The sequence below is a fragment of the Anomaloglossus baeobatrachus genome, chromosome 8 (genome assembly GCF_048569485.1).
Source record: "Anomaloglossus baeobatrachus isolate aAnoBae1 chromosome 8, aAnoBae1.hap1, whole genome shotgun sequence".
NCBI classification, from domain to species: domain Eukaryota; kingdom Metazoa; phylum Chordata; class Amphibia; order Anura; family Aromobatidae; genus Anomaloglossus; species Anomaloglossus baeobatrachus.
The window spans coordinates 178,487,906-178,506,072 of NC_134360.1; the positions used below are offsets into that span (position 1 = coordinate 178,487,906).

The 18,167-nt window shown below is 46.6% G+C and overlaps 1 protein-coding gene across 2 annotated transcripts in view; it reads left to right on the forward strand.

The window, feature by feature from the left end:
- Positions 1-18,167, forward strand: part of LOC142250138 (dimethylaniline monooxygenase [N-oxide-forming] 2-like) — a 67,429-nt gene that overhangs the window by 40,134 nt on the left and 9,128 nt on the right. For both annotated transcript variants that reach the window (XM_075322247.1, XM_075322248.1), the window contains 3 exons: positions 6,850-7,049; positions 10,900-11,255; positions 16,970-17,042. In XM_075322247.1, coding sequence (XP_075178362.1) covers positions 6,850-7,049; positions 10,900-11,255; positions 16,970-17,042 — 629 coding nt within the window. The remainder of the gene's footprint in view (positions 1-6,849; positions 7,050-10,899; positions 11,256-16,969; positions 17,043-18,167) is intronic.

The following is an 18,167-nucleotide window of genomic DNA, read 5'->3' on the forward strand; positions in this document are numbered from 1 at the left end:
ACACCTGCGCTCTGTTACTTCCTCTCCCCGGCGTATTCCAGAAAGTGCAGTAGAAGCAACTGGAGGCACATTAACACGGGTATCAACATGTGGTGGCTTAGAGGAACGGGGAACAATGGGGACAGAATAACTGGGGGCATCCGGTGTTGTGGAGCTGTTAGGCGTCTCTCCATCCTCCAACAGAACCCTCCACCTAGGCTTGATGGTGAGAGCCTCATCAGCGAGAGCAGCAGCTTCCTCCACTGTCGCTGGTTTTCTCTCACGCACCCATTCCCGGATCTCAGCGGGGCACTGGGCAAAGAATTGTTCTTTTAGGATGACCTGCAGGAAGGTCTCCCAAGATAAGGCCTCCTCTGCCTCCAGCCAGCGATTACATATTTGTTTGAGTCTATGAGCATATATCTTAAAAGACACTTCCCCATCACAGGCTAAAGCACGGAACTGAGTCCTGTAAGTGTCTGGGGTCACAGCATAATGTTCTAGAATACTCTGTTTAATATCCGCATACTCACAGTTCCACCGAGGGTCCATAGCTCTATAGGCTTCAGCAGCTCCCCCCTCTAGGAGCCCAACCAGATGCCGGACACGCTCCCTGTCCGGGACTTCCATTAATCGACACTGATGCTCAAAGTCCTGGAAGAAGCCCTCAATGTCGCCTGCAGCCTCATTAAACGGCTTAAAGTCTTTGCGGGACACCCTGGGAAGTTCCCTCATGATGGGTGCTGGGGTTACAGTCTGTCTGGAACCTCTCGCGGCTTCCACAGTGAGCTCCTTATCCAGCAGTGCCATCTCCTCCATCCTGCGCTCCTTCTCCTTAGCTCCACGCATGGCCTCCCTCTTATCTTCTATGGTGGCCTCATCTCCAAGCAGTGCCATCTCCTCCATGTACCACACAACCCATTGACTTTTTTGGGTATTCACCTCCGGCTGCCGTCTTTCTTCCGTTTGCTGTGAGGATCCTTCCTCCACGTCATTTTGCGAACAGACTCCTTCTAGCGCCTCAATCAGCTGCTCCTTGGAGAGTCCTTTGAAACGAACTCCTACTTCACGGGCCTTTGATTGCAGGCTCCCCAAAGTCCAGGTCTTGTACTCTGCAGTGCTGGTTCCTGATGTTGAGCCATTGTCCTCCATTCCTTCTGCTCCGATCCCACCGCTGCCACCAGTTTGTGACGGGGGTGTACAAGAGAGCAAAGGATGGACGAGGCCGAGGAACGATCCAACAGGTTTATTAACAGGAATACAGGAACAGCACACGATTAGTCGACATAAAACAGATTCGGGGGCCCTTCCCGACAATCCTCGGACCGGATAACAAAGCAATCGTCCTTACAGTAGTCCAAAGAGTTCCACACAATCCCACGGGCCGCCACACAGGCCTAGCTCCGTCCGTGTCCACAGCCACCCAGGCTGGGGCTCCTGCTCTCTTCAAGTTTCAGCTCACTCTGAAGTTACAAAAAGGGAAATGCATTGTCTGGGCTGCTTGACCAGCCCACCATGTTTGTTCAGGGGGTAGGGGTCACACATCCTATCATCAATGGTTTGGTCCATCACAGGGCTCCAATATGTCTGCCAGCCACAGTAGATGAAGGGATCCCCTGCTGTAAAGAACAATGACTATTCCTTCACTGGCCAATGCAATTACAGATTAGATACACAACTCTGGAAAGAAGAGGACAGGCTATTTACATAATCACATTAGATGCCAAGACTACAATTGTATGAGAGAGACACATTGAGACCAGTAGCTCCCCCAAGAAAATACATGAATTACAACTAATACAACCAGGGAAATATACATATCATGACATAGTATCACAGCATATACAGTGAGAGGGTAAATTACATCTTCACACCGCCACCTCCTTCCTTCCGCATTGCCGGCAGTACGCAGGTAAGCTGTGTTCATCGTTCCCGGGGTGTCACACGGAGTGATGTGTGCTGCCTCAAGAACGATGAACAACCAGACGTTCAATTTTTAGAAAATGAACGACGTGTCAGCGATCAACGTTTTAAAGCACAATCAGGGTCGCACGTAGCTGTCACACACTACAATATCACTAACGATGCCGGATGTGCGTCACTTACGACGTGACACATCGTTAGATATATTGTAGCGTGTAAAGCTTTACTCACATTTTTTACTGATCCCAATGTTAAGGCAGCCAGGGCCGGCTCCAGGTTTTTGTGGCCTCCGGGTGAAAGAGTCTCAGTGGACCCCATCCACACACAGACATGCACACACACATACAGGCATACATATACATATTTGAAGAGAAATTCAGAAAAATACATATAAACAGACAAATATATGCACAATCATATACACTGACATACATGCAGACACAGACGCATTAGGGGTCGTGCGCACGTTGTGTAATTCCATGCATTTACACTGCGTATAGCACTGCAGTGTAAATGCATGCGTTCTGCGTCCCCTATACAAGCTATGTAGATTGTGCATGATACGTGCGCACGTAGCTTTTATGAACGCAGTGATTTGGGTGCTAAAATGTTGACCCAAATCTGTGCGTTCATAAAATGAGCATGTCAATTATTCCGTGCGCTATGGATGCAGCTCCCGCTCTGTCTATGGTGGGGGCAGCAGCCATAGCGCATGAAATCGGATTTTCTGTACAGAAAAACTGCATCCATTGTGCAGTGTTTCTGCAGCAATTTGACGCGCACATGTGCTGTCAAATCGCTGCAGAATATTCAGCAGTTACGTGTGCATGAGCCTTTACAGGTATTAATATGGGGAAGTCGCCAGCAGCCTCACTCACCTCTCCCGCTTGTTTCCGTCCAGCTCCTTCAGGACGTGTGGCTGTGTTTCACGATGGCTGTCACTAACAGACATGACTGCACACTGACAGCACTGCTGTATATACATCACAGGAGGGGCAGGGGGCATAGACGTTACTGGAGTGGCAAACAGCTCTGGTGGTGTACTCATTACTGCGATGGGTGACATAGCACTCTGGGGGACCCATATAGTTCTGGGGGGGGCCGCACAGACTGCTCTAATTCATATATACACACACACAGTACTGCTTCTTACACACACAGCTCTGACACACACACACACACACACACACACTACAATGCACCCTCTACACACACACACACACACACACACACAATGCACCCCACATCACCTCCTACACACACAATGCACCCCACATCACCACACACTACAATGCAGCCCCCCCACACACACACACTGCACCCCACATCACCTCCTACACACACACACACACACACACACACACACACTGCACCCCACACACACACACACACACACACACACAATGCACCCCACATCACCTCACACACACACACACACACACACACACACACACACAATGCACCCCACATCACCTCACACACACACACAATGCACCCCACATCACCTCACACACACACACACAATGCACCCCACATCACCTCACACACACACACACACACACACACACACACACAATGCACCCCACATCACCTCACACACACACACATAATGCACCCCACATCACCTCACACACACACACACAATGCACCCCACATCACCTCACACACACACACAATACACCCCACATCATCTCACACACACACACACACACACACACACACACACACAATGCATCCCACATCACCTCACACACACACACACACACAATGCACCCCACATCACCCCACACACACACACACACACACACACAATGCACCCCACATCACCTCACACACACACACACAATGCACCCCACATCACCTCACACACACACACAATGCACCCCACATCATCTCACACACACACACACACACACACACACACACACACACACAATGCACCCCACATCACCTCACACACACACACACACACACACACACACAATGCACCCCACATCACCTCACACACACACACACACACACACACACACACAATGCACCCCACATCACCTCTCACTCACTCACACACACACACACACACAGAGAATACAATGCACCCCCCATTACCCCGTCCCCCACATACAATACAATGCACCCCCCATTAACCCTCCCCCACACACAATACAATGCACCCCTCATTACCCTTCCCCACACACACGATACAATGCACCCTCCATTACTCCTCCCCCCACACACAATACAACCCTCATCACCCCCTACACACACAAATTACAGTGCCCCATCACTACACACTCCTCCCTCCCTCGGAATACAGTACTCCTCCTCTGCCTGTCACAGAGCTGTGTTCCTTCACAAATGTTCCCAGTTATGTGTCCTCTGCCCCTCCTCACTCATCCCCATTAATTACACCTGTCTCTTCAGCTCCATCATGGAGCGCTCGCTTCCTCTTGTCCCCTGTGTGGCGCCTGCAGCACTGTGATGACGTCAGCAAGGTGCTGATCTCATCACGTTGCTGCATGTCGGGGGCGGGGCCGGGTCCCGGCGCGCTGTTCAAATGTATTTACGTCTGAAAGATGCAAATACATTTGAATAGGAACGGAAAGAGGAAGCTGCGGTCATCGGCTCTGCTGCGCTCCTCTACACTGGGTGCATGCCGAGCACAGCACACAGCAGAGCCGACAGAGCACAGCGCGCTGCCTCCTGCTAGTGTGCCTGGCATGCACAGTGTAGAGGAGCGCAGCGGGGACAGCAGATACAGCGGCGCACTACACCGTGCCCCTGCTTCTAGGGAGGGGGAGGGGAGGGGGGGGCAGCTGCCCGCCCCTCGCTGGGTACGGCCGCAGCACATAGCAGGGAGCATTAGCACACCTGACCCCGGAAGTACAAACGGCCGCTGGTACTTCCGGTGTCAATCAGCGTCCTGTGCCCGCAGTTTGTTTTTGCGTCTTAAAGACGCAGATACAAATAAATAGCGGTGCTTCAACACCCCGCGCCTCCCCCCCCCGACAACACAGCTGATTTATTAGACTGTCTTTACGGAGGGGGAGAGGGTGTGAAGAAAAATAAATGCTGACAGGTGCCAAGTATGGTGGGGGCCCCCTTAAAAGCTCTTTTGGTGGGGGCCTCTGGGCTGGAGCCCCGTCTGCCCCGCCTATAATCCGGCCCTGTTCATTCCGCAGGTTGTTCGTCGTTCCTGCGGCATCACTCATCGCTGTGTGTGACACCGAAGGAACGACGAACATCATCCTACCTGCATCCATCGGAAAGGAGGAAGGAAGGAGGTGGGCGGCATGTTCCGGCCGCTCATCTCCTCCCCTCCTCTTCTACTGGGCGGCCGTTTTGTGACGCCGCTTTGATGTCGCTGTGACGCCGAACGCACCTCCCCCTTGAAGGAGGGATTTTTCGGCAGCAACAGCGACATCGCTGAACAGGTATGTGCATGAGACGCTGCCGTAGCAATATTGTTCGCTACTGCAGCGATTACCACATGTTGCACGAACGACGGGGGCGGGTGCTATCGCTCGCGACATCGCTAGCAATCGCTAGCGATGTCGCAGCGTGTAAAGACCTACTGAAAAGACCCTTAAGACCTACTGAAAAAATGATTTTAAACTCAGAAATGTTGGCGACTACTTAAAAGTCTGTACAGTAAATGTCTGAATACTTGGTCAGGGCTCCTTTTGCATGAATTATTGCATCAATGCGGCATGGCATGGAGGCGATCAGTCTGTGGCACTACTGAGGTGTTATGGAAGCCCAGGTTACTGTGATAGCAACCTTCAGCTCATCTGTATTGTTGGCTCTGGTGTCTCCCATAGATTCTCTATGGTGTTTAGGTCCAGTGAGTTTTCTGGACAATCAAGAACAGTGATACTGGGGTTAGTAAACCAGGCATTGATATTTTTGGCAGTGTGGACAGGTGCCAAGTCCTGCTGGAAAATGAAATTTCCATCTCCAAAAAGTTTGTCAGCAGAGGGAAGCATGAAGTGCTCTAAAATTTCCTGGTAGATGGCTGTGCTGACTTTGATCTTGATAAAACACAGTGGAGCTACATCACTGATTGTGGAAACTTCACACTAGACCTCAAGCAGCTTGGATTGTGGCCTCTCCACTCTTCCTTCAGACTCTGGGACTGCGATTTCCAAATGAAATGCAAAATTTTCTTTCGTCTGAAAACAACACCTTGGACCACTGAGCAACCGTCCAGTTCTTTTTCTCGTTGGCCCAGATAAGACGCTTCTGGCATTGTCTATTGGTCATGAGTGGCTTGACACAAGGAATGTGACACTTATAGACCATGTCCTGGATACGTGTCTGTGTGTGGTGGATCTTGAATCACTGACTCCAGCAGCAGTCCTCTCCTTGTGAATGTCCCCCAAATTTTTGAATGGCCTTTTCTTAAAAATCCTATCAAGGCGGTGGTTATCCCCTTGCTTGTGCACCTTTTTCTACCACACTTTTTCCTACCACTCAACTTTCCATTAATATGCTTGGATACAGCACCCTGTGAACAGCCAGCTTCTTTAGCAATGACTTTTTACGACTTACCCCCCTTGTGGAGTGTGTCAATGACTGCCTACTGGACATCTGTCAAGTCAACAGTCTTCCCCATGATTGTGTAGCCTACTGAACCAGACTAAGGGACCATTTTAAACACTTAGAAAGCCTTTGTAGTTGTTTTGTGGTAATTATTCTATTTTTCTGAGATAATGACTTTTGGGTTTTCATTGGCTGTAAACCATAATCATCAACATTAACAGAAATAAACACTTGAAATAGATCCCTCTGTGTGTAATGACTCTATATGATATATGTGTTTCCCTTTTTGTATTGAATTGCTGAAATTAACTTTTTGATGATATTCTAATTTATTGAGATGCAGCTGTATATTTGCTAAAGCTAGAGTTGAAAACAAGTTTTGTATTTAATAATTGTATTTTGTTTCAGGTATACGTCAGCACCAGACAGGGGATGTGGGTACTAAGCCGCATATCCCATGGTGGGCTGCCCATAGATATGTACCTCTCATCTCGTTGGCATTTCTGGATCAGTAGTTGTTTGCCTGCTCGACTTTTACACAAACTGAATGTAAAGCAAATGAACAGCTGGTTTGACCATGCAAATTATGGTTTACTACCTGAAGACACGTAAGTTCAAGAGAACACTGTGAGGATTTTTAATTCATGTAATAATTATACAAGTTCATATTCTGTGTATGTTTTGTGTCCAATCATGGCCAAATTATCCAACAAACAACCATATAACTGAAAAAAATATGTAGTGACAGAGCTTTGTGCAGAAGCAGAAGGATGGTTGGCAACATGCTGGCACAAGCAAATGATTATTTTTTTACTTAAAGGGAATCTGTCACCAGGTGTTTGCTCCCCCATCTGAGACAAGCATAACGTAGAGACAGAGACCCTGATTCCAGCGATGTATCACTTACTGAGCTGTGTGCTGTCATTTTGATAGAATCAATGTCTTTGTTCCTGCAGATCCATCAGTTATACTGAGCTCATGAATATGCTGGACCACTTGCAGCATTCCAAGAAGTCCTGTAATGATAATCTCCTGCTGATTAAACAGTGATTTTATCAAAACTACACTAAGGGGTACTTCACACACAGCGAGATCGCTGCTGAGATCGCTGCTGAGTCATGGTTTTTGTGACGCAGCAGTGACCTCATTAGCGATCTCGCTGTGTGTGACACGGAGCAGTGATCTGGCCCCTGCTGTGAGATCGCTGCTCGTTACACACAGCTCTGGTTCGTTTTTTTATTGTTGCTCTCCCGCTGATAAGCACACATCGCTGTGTGTGACAGCGAGAGAGCAACAATCCTGAATGTGCAGGGAGCAGGAGCCGGCATCTGACAGCCTGCGGTAAGCTGTAACCAAGGTAAACATCGGGTAACCAAAGTGATTACCCGATATTTACCTTCGTTACCAGCCTCCGCAGCTCTCACGCTGCCAGTGCCGGCTCCTGCTCCCTGCACACGCTAAGCTAAGCGGTGTGCACTTGTAGTGGGTGGGCCTACCCCCTACCAGTACCAACAGAGTTAACCCGGAATTGTTAAAGTTGTTTTAATAAAAGTGTATTGTAATATGTTGTAGTGTTAGGGCACCCCCTAGTGGCCGGGTGGGACGGCTGTTGCCACCGGGGAAGGAGGAGTCGGCTGGATGTCTAGGGAAGGTCTGTGTGTGTGTGGGAAGAGAGATCCGGGACAGCAGTGTGTGAACATCGGTGGCAGTGTGTGTGAGCAGAACATCAGAGGACGCCGGAGCAACGGAGGGGAACGTAACCTCAAGGTCTGAATCCGCTGGTGTGGGTCCGGTGTGTGCTTGACCTAGGAGTGGGAGCCCGGAGAAGCGGAGTACCCAGGGATATCCCCACTAGAGGGCGCGTTTGGGCAGGTTGTCCCCAGCTCCACAGAAAGTGCCGAATTCTGCTGACCGGATTGTATTGTGCCAATAAATGTCATCTTTTATTATCACCAGCTTTTGCCTGAGGACTGTTTGTGCACCATCCGTCGAAGGCGCCGTCACACACTGCCCCACAAGAACAGAGCCTGATTTTCCAGTAATGGTGGAGCCAGGGGTAAGCCAATCCTCCAGGGCCACGACTACAAGGTCAGAGGCGCCCCTGGCCCATCACTACACACTGGTAACTAATGTAAACATCGGGTAACCATTCCCGATGTTTACCTTAGTTACCAGTGTCCGCAGCTTCCAGACGCCAGCTCCGTGCAAGCGCAGCAACTGGTCGCAGGTGAGATCTGCCTGTTTGACAGCTCACCAGCGACCATGTAGCGACGCAGCAGCGATCCTGACCAGGTCAGATCGCTGGTGGGATCACTGTTGTGTCGCTAAAGTGTGACGGTACCCTAAGTATCCCAGTAGGTGACATATTGTTGGAATCAGGCTCTCTACCCCTACGTTATGTTGCTGTCAGATTGGTTGATAAAAACCTGGTGACAGATTCCCTTTAACCCCATTTGGCCACAGAAAATTTTTGCACTTTCATTTTTTTGTTCTCTTTCTGGCAAGAGCCACAACTTTTTTATTTCTTTTTGTCAACATTTACTTGTGGCATGAAAAATCCAAGTGCATTGAAATCGCCAAAATAGCACTTCTGCCATTTTTTGGGGGTTTTACTTTTACAGTTCTTACTTAGTGTGCTATAAAATGACCTGGTAATATGATTGTCTTGTAATTTGTATATTCTAGTGGGTAAAACAAAATCTAAAAAAAAAAAAAAAAAAAAAATAATAAAATATGGGTTTTGTGTTGCCATTTTCAGAGATCAATAACTTAATTTTTGGCAATGGAGTTGAGCAAGAGCTTGGTTTGTATAGTAAACTGTCGTTCTCATTGGTATCATTTTAAGATAGCGTTTTAACTATTTTTTGGTATTTCTTGGAGCGCGTGCAGCAATCAAAAATGTGAACAATATGGGATAAAAAAAATATAGACACGCCTAAACATTAAAATTACAACACCAAGAAGAAAAAGTAATGGAATTATAAAATCTATAGATATTTTAATGATATGCAAATTATTAAAAAATGGAAACAAAATGTATTCAGTATCGATTATGAGATTCAGGAGCACAAATGCATGCACTTACGCAACTTTGCATGCTATCAAGTAGGTTATTATTATTCTCTAAGGAATGTCCTGCACTGTGAACTTGTTTGGACACCAAATCATCAAGATCCTCTGCTGGCAGCATCCTTTGCAATTGTTAACCAATGACATCCCAGATGTGCTTGATTAGAGACAAGTCTGGAAATGCTGCAGGCCATGGTAGCATGTTTGGGCCATGTAAGCGACTCAGTGTAGCTTGAGAAACATGCAGCCTCACATTGTGATGTTGAAAAATGGTTTTTGAAACACTTCAGAGCTCCAATTGTACCTAGAATGAAGACTAGAGGGGTCCAGCAACAATACATTATGCCGCCACACACCATAATCCATGTGTAGGCCTCTTCCTATTGATACACACTCTGTCTTGTCAGATTCAAAGACGTCACATACCAAGCCTAAGGCATCAAACAGTGTCTCCACAAACCATCAGAAGGTTTTTGCACAATATTGGGCCTAATGGCCAGGTACAGATGTTGCATTGACCTCATGCCACTACTCTTGAAGACTATTATGATGCAAAGCAAGATGGAAATGGAGGTTGGAATGGAGGTCTATCCTCATCATCAATGAGGCCTGCTTTTGTCTTGGATGCAGGTAAATCCAGACATTCTGGCGACCACATGTCCAATGCCATGTAGAGGCCTTCTTAATTGAAAGTGAAAGCATCCCCAGAGCGTTTTTCAATATCAGTCTGCATGTTACTTGTGCTACTGTGAGCACCCTGTGTGCCCTAAATGTGCTACTGCAGGGCTCCCCCACTCCAGTCCTCAAGGCCCACAACACTGCATGTTTTCACAGGGAGCACAATCAGGAGGAAGTGCACGAACAACTTATCTCCAAAAAGACTCAGGTGAGTAACAGCAAAACAAAACAATATTCCTCCAGACCATTACAAGCCGACTGCTTGCACACATAGGAATTTAACCCTATCACAGACACCAAGGGGAAATGTAGGTATTTAAGGACACAAGTGGAAGTGATGATAATTAACAGCTGAAAGGTGAGGATATCCACAGGGTCCTAAAAGGAAAGGGATTAACCCCAAGCAGAGAAGATACATAGAATACCATTTACACCAGAGCAGGAAAAACAGAATGTCAGAGAGCAGTTTGTATAGCCAAACGCTGTGACCTTCTACAGCCGGACATCCCAGGACCATCTGTCAATTGTGACACACCCGTGACAACGTTAGTGTACAGTGTCCCATGTGGCTCCATATTTCAAAGCCTCAAGGACTCAGCTTTCAATGTAATATGTTCCATCAGGCCATTTATAAGGGAAACATATTTTTTTTCTGTTGGAATCACATGAATGGTGACTTATGGAGCTTTCAAATTTATCTTAAATTAACAGGTCGTCGTTGAGAGAACCGATGGTTAATGACCATTTTCCCAGCCTAATCCTATGTGGAGCAATAAGGATAAAGCCACAGATCAAAATGTTCACCCAATCATCTGCGGTGTTTGAGGACGGATCTATAGTGGATGGTTTGGATGAAGTCATATTTGCAACAGGATATAACATTTCCTTTCCATTTCTTGATGACTCCATTGTCAGAGTGAATGATAATAATGTTCCCCTGTACAAGAATGTGTTCCCTCCTCACCACGAAAAACCTACTCTGGCATTTATAGGGCTTGTCCAACCTCTCGGATCCCTCCTTCCAGTATCTGAGCTTCAGGTCCGCTGGGCCACCAGAATATTTAAAGGTTTGTTTTTTTAATAGCTGCTCATTCAAGACAGTTGTCATAGTCTCAAGACTGCTATATATTGATGAAAACCAGAATGTTACAGTAACGTCCTTCTTAGTAGTTTGTAACATTGAGGGCGGCACGATGGCTCAGAGGTTAGTACTGTATGGTGGCTCAGTGGTTAGCACTACAGTCTTGCAGCACTGGGGTCCTGGGTTCAAATCACACTAAGGGTACGCTCACATGAGCGACAAAAACGGACGAGAGCAATGCGAGAAATTCTCACATTACACTCGGACCAATGTTATTCTATGAGTGCGAGCTGTTGGTCAGCATTTCTCGTATCCAGATCCTGGATGCGAGAAAAGCGGCAGCATGCTACGTATTCATGCGTAAAATGGCCGAGAATCGCCAATACAAGTCTATGGGTGCGAGAAAAAAACGGACGTCACACGGACGGCACATGGACCATCCTAGTGACATCCGTTTTTATGGATACACTTCTATCATGTAGCATAGAACACTGTTCCTGTAATTGACTGCAAATGACTAATAGCTGCTGAGTAAAAAACGGATTGCACACGGACAGCATACTGACAGCACACTGAGAGCACACTGATGACAAGTGTGAAAAAATCGCCCTACTCTCGCAAACGAGAATGGGACCGCTTTTTCATACGTTCGTGTGAGTCCAGCCTAAGGACAACATCTGCAAGGAGTTTGTATGTTCTCCCCACATGTTTGTGTGGGTTTCCTCCGGGTTCTCCGTTTTCCCCCCACACCCAAAAGACATACAGATAGGGACTCTAGATTGTGAGCACCAATGGGGACAGTGTTGCCAATGTATGTAAAGCGCTGTGGAATTAATAGCGCTATATAAATGAATAAAATTATTATAATTATTGAGTAAAAATTCAAACTTAGTATCAATTTTGTGAAAGGGAGACATGAAAGAACTGTACATAGAGTAGGCCTGTTACCAGATTTCACAAAATCAATCTGCAGACATTAAGAAACTGGTTTCTTAGAACTTATGAGACTGATGTACTTCTTTTTATTATGCTGATTGTTATATTGAGCATTTTTTTAATGCTGCCAGATGGAGCTCATAATTCTAAATATATTGGATCTCTGTCCGCCCTGACTAATATCTGCAGCTTGTACTGAGCAGTGTGAGATCTCAGCAGCAGCTGGGGAGGAGGAACACTGAGAAGATATCAATCAGGCTAGTTGGGTGGAGATTAAGTAAGCTTCAAAATAGCATTATAACACTCTTCTGTCAAGGATTTTCAAACTAAGTATGCAAATCTCATAGGGTCTCAATTATGTAATAATAGATGCATTTTGTATTGTGAAATTTGTTGGCAGATCGGCTTTGAAATATGAGGAATACTTGCTCCGGCAGCCCTGAAATGATCATGTGTTATATACCCAGTCATGTATTCACGTATTGCTACATTTTAATGTAGCAATGCTTGTGAGATATACCTAAACATAACTTTCTTTGCTGATAACAACTGATAGGACCCATGCACAATATTTAATGGACAATAAAATATGGTTGCCTTGATGTCTCCACAATACCGAATATCAGACACACTAATGGTTGCAATTTTTCTTCAACTTCTGTATCTTTTTCTGAAGAGAAACTAACCTTCTGTGTTTTTATTATAGTATTCCAATTATTTATAAGAGGCAGTTTTTACCAATTCAATACTTAAGTATTGATAATAAAATAGAAAGTACTTAGGATTAGAATAAGATGTCAACATTATATTAGTTGAAACCTGACTCTTGCCTCCCTTACCGACGATCGGTCGGAACCGGACTCTTGCCTCCTTTGTCGACCATTGGTGGGCACCTGACTCTTGCCTCCCATGTCGACGATCGGTGGGGACCTGACTCTTGCCACCCTTGCCGACAATCAGTGGGCACATGACTCTTGGTCCCCTTGCTGACAATCAGTAGGGACCTGACTCTTGCCTCCCTTGCTGACGATCGGTGGGGACCTGACTCTTGCCACCCTTGCTGACAATCAGTGGGCACATGACTCTTGGTCCCCTTGCTGACAATCAGTAGGGACCTGACTCTTGCCTCCCTTGCTGACGATCGGTGGGGACCTGACTTTTTCCTCCCTTGCTGACAATCAGTAGGGACACCTGACTCTTTCCTCCCTTGCCGACAATCAGTAGGGACACCTGACTCTTTCCTCCCTTGTTGACAATCAGTAGGGACCTGACTCTTTCCTCCCTTGCCGACAATCAGTAGGGACACCTGACTCTTTCCTCCCTTGCTGACAATCAGTAGGGACCTGACTCTTTCCTCCCTTGCCGACAATCAGTAGGGACACCTGACTCTTTCCTCCCTTGCCGACAATCAGTAGGGACACCTGACTCTTTCCTCCCTTGCTGACAATCAGTAGGGACACCTGACTCTTTCCTCCCTTGCTGACAATCAGTAGGGACCTGACTCTTTCCTCCCTTGCTGACAATCAGTAGGGACCTGTCTCTTGCCTCCCTTGCTGACAATCAGTAGGGACCTGACTCTTGCCTCCCTTGCCGACGATCAGTAGGGCCCCGACTCTTGTCTCCCTTGTCGACCATCAGTGGGGGCCTGACTGTTGCCGACAATCAGCGGGGACCGTGATGACCGAGCCTAGGGATCTATGTTCGGTGTTTGGACTTTTGTAAAAAAAAAATATTAAAAAAGGAGTTTAGGTGCTTTATGTATACAAATCACTCGCGCGAACATGGCTGTGCTTGGGTATAAGTGGTGCTCAGCCCAGTGTGAGCTGCTTGCAGTGTTTGATCATCTCATAGTGGGGGTAACAATACCATGATCAGATGTAGTGCGCACCAAAAAAAAAGGCAAAAATGCCACCTACCCGCCGAAGTGATTTGTTTATGGCTGGCTGCATGTGGGAGTGGAGAGTGAAACTGCCCATTTAGTTTCCATTGGGTTTCATGTCAAGTTCGAGTCCCAAACGAAACTTAATTTAAAATTTGACTGACTCCACCGTACCGAATTTCCACATATCCGCTCATCTCTACAACTGATCTATTGACCTAATACATCAATGTTAAAATCTTAGATAACCCTTAGAAATTCTATGTCTACCTTTATAACTAATTTGCGTGAAGGTAGACAAAACTAATGTAATAGAAATCTGAAATCCTACTGTATGAAGTTTATTCCTTTTAATTTGTGGAAAATGTGTATTTGTTCATTTAGAATTACAATCTGTTTTTTGTTTTGTTTTTTCTTCAGTCTTTTTTTGTACAATTTTTTCCTTTCTCATTTTCATTTAATGCAATGATCATTTGTTTAAAATATCGTACATTTATATATATACAGTACAGACCAAAGGTTTGGACACACCGTCTCATTCAGAGTTTTTTTTATTTTCATGACTCTGAAAATTGTAGATTCACATTGAAGGCATCAAAACTATGAATTAACACATGTGGAATGAAATACTTAACAAAAAGTGTGAAAATATGTCTTATATTCTAGGTTCTTCAAACTAGCCACCTTTTGCTTTGATTACTGCTTTGCACACTCTTGGCATTCTCTTGATGAGTTTCAAGAGGTAGTCACTGGAGTGGTTTTCACTTCACAGGTGTGCCCTGTCAGGTTTAATAAGTGGGATTTCTTGCCTTATAAATGGGGTTGGGACCATCAGTTGTGTTGTGCAGAAGTCTGGTGGATACACAGCTGATATTCCTACTGAATAGACTGTTAGAATTTGTATTATGGAAAGAAAAAAAGCAGCTAAGATGAAAAAAAGCAGCTAAAACGAGTGGCCATCATTATTTTAAGAAATGATGGTCAGTCAGTCCGAAAAAATTGGGAAAACTTTGAAAGTGTCCCCAAGTGCAGTGGCAAAAAATATCAAATGATACAAAGAAACTAAGGACCACCCCAGGAGAGGAAGACCAAGAGTCATCTCTGCTGCGGAGGATAAATTTATCTGAGTCACCAGTCTCAGAAACCGCAGGTTAACAGCAGCTCAGATTAGAGACCAGGTCAATGCTACACAGAGTTCTAGCAGCAGCCACATTTCTAGAACAATTATTAAGACGAGACTTTGTGCAGCAGGCCTTCATGGTAAAATAGCTGCTAGGAAACCACTGCTAAGGACAGGCAACAAGCAGAAGAGACTTGTTTGGGCAAAAGAACACAAGGAATGGACATTAGACCAGTGGAAATCTGTGCTTTGGTCTGATGAGTCCAAATTTCAGATCTTTGGATCCAACCACCGTGTCTTTGTGCAACGCAGAAAAGGTGAATGGATGAACTCTACATGCCTGGTTCCCACCGTGAAGCATGGAGGAGGAGGTGTGATGGTGTGGGAGTGCTTTGCTGATGGCACTGTTGGGGATTTATTCAAAATTGAAGGCATACAGAACCAGCATGGCTACCACAGCATCTTGCAGTGGCATGCTATTCCATCTGGTTTGCGTTTATTTGGACCATCATTTATTTTTCAACGGGACAATGACCCCAAACCCCCCTCCAGGCTGTGTAAGGGCTATTTGACTATGGGCCGTTTTACACGCTACGACATCGCTAGCAATTGCTAGCGCTGTCGAGCGCGATAGCACCTGCCCCTGTCGTATGGCTGATATGTGGTGATCGCTGCCATAGAGAACATTATCGCTACGGCAGCGTCACACGCACATACCTGTTCAGCGACGTCACTGTGACTGCCGAACAATCCCTCCCTCAAGGGGGAGGAGCGTTCGGCATCACCGCGACGTCACTAAGCGGCCGGCCAATAGAAGCGGAGGGGTGGAGATGAGTGGGACGTAACATCCTGCCCACCTGCTTCCTTCCTCATTGCCGGCGAACGCAGGTAAGGTGAGGTTCCTCATTCCTGCGGTGTCACACATAGCGATGTGTGCTGCCGCAGGAACGACGAATAACACCGTACCTGCAGCTGCAACGATAATTGGGAATGGACCCCCATATCACCGATTAGCGATTTTGAACATTTTTGCAACGATGCAAAATCGCTCATAGGTGTCACACGCAACGACATCGCTAACGCGGCCGGATGTGCGTCACAAATTCCGTGACCCCAACGACATCGCTTTAGCGATGTCGTAGCGTGTAAAGCGGCCCTAAGAAGGAGGGTGATGGGGTGCTATGCCAGATAACCTGCCTTCACAGTCACCAAACCTGAACCCAATCGAGATGGTTTGGGATGAGGTGGACAGCAGAGTGAAGGCAAAAGGGCCAACAAGTGCTAAGCATCTCTGGGAACTCCTTCAAGACTGTTGGAAGACAATTTCCGGTGACTACCACTTGAATCTCATCAAGAGAATGCCAAGAGTGTGCAAAGCAGTAATCAAAGCAAAAGGTGGCTACTTTGAAAAACCTAGAATATAAGACATATTTTCAGTTATTTCGCACTTTTTTGTTAAGTATTTCATTCCACATGTATTAATTTATAGTTTTGATGCCTTCAGTGTGAATCTACAATTTTCAGAGTTATGAAAATAAAGAAAACTCTTTGAATGAGGTGTGTCCAAACTTTTGGTCTGTACTATATATATATATATATATATATATATATATTTGACATACCACATATTAGGCTGTAGGAGAATTATGAGTAAAATGACAAATTCACATCAACTAGAGTCAAAAACTGCGAGTAAGAATATAAAGAAGTTCAATAAACTTCAAAGAAATTCTCCTCAGATTTTTGGCATCTTTTGTCATTATAGGAGCTGCACAGTTACCTCCTGCGGCAAAAATGGAAGCCTACTTCAAGAACACTATAGAAAGCAGAAAAAAGCGGTGAGTTTCTTGTTACTTAAAGGGAACCTGCTGTCAGGTGGGATAAAACTAATAACCTGCAGATATTAGGTGGTTGATCTGCATGTTAGTAGCGTTATGAAGGTGCCTGGCCTCTGTATTGAAAGTGCAGCATCTGGGGGAAAATATTTTTTTTTTCCTCTTTGGAGCTGCCGGCTTTCAGTCATGCAGGTGTGCCAGTGGAGCTTCAGGCGGGCTTTGCACACTACGACATCGCAGGTGTGATGTCGGTGGGGTCAAATCGAAAGTGACGCACATCCGGCGTCGCAGTCGATATCGTAGTGTGCAAATCCTTTTTGATATGATTAACGAGCGCAAAAGCATCGTTATCGTATCATCGGTGTAGGGTCTGACATTTCCATAATGCCGGTGCAGCGACAGGTACGATGTTGTTCCTCGTTCCTGCGGCAGCACACATCGCTGTGTATGAAGCCGCAGGAGCGAGGAACATCTCCTACCTGCGTCCTGGCTGCAATGCGGAAAGAATTAGGTGGGCGGGATGTTTACATCCTACTCATCTCCTCCCCTCCACTAGTATTGGCCGCCTTGCCGTATGACGTCACTGTGACGTCGCACGACCCTCCCCCTTAGGAAGGAGGCGGGTTGCCGGCCAGAGCGACGTCGCAGGGCTACGCCAGCAATTACAAGATATCGCTGCTGCGACGGGGGCGGGTGCTATCGCGCTCGATATCGCAGCATCGGCTTGCGATGTCGTAGTGTGCAAAGTACCCCTCAGTCACTGCTTAGTACAGAATTGCACAGCAATGGTAATAGGTCTCTGACTGACAACTGCCTCTGCAGTGCAGTGTGCAGAGCTGGCAGTCAATCAAAATACAGGGGCATGCTTACAGCTGTTGCTCAATTTTGTAATGAGCAATGACTGAAGCTTTGTTGGCACTCCTGCATGTGTACCGCCCCACGGGCTCGGCCGGCTGCCGAGCCGCTCAGATCCGTGCTCGTACGATGGGTGGCTCGAGCTCCTCACGGACCCGGGGGTCACGTCGCTCCTCAAAGGGGTTGGCGCTACATGCAGGGCCTTCGGTAGAGATTTCCACGGCCGGAGCCGCGGTGGTTTGTAGGGGATTTAAGTTCGTGACTCCAGCCTCG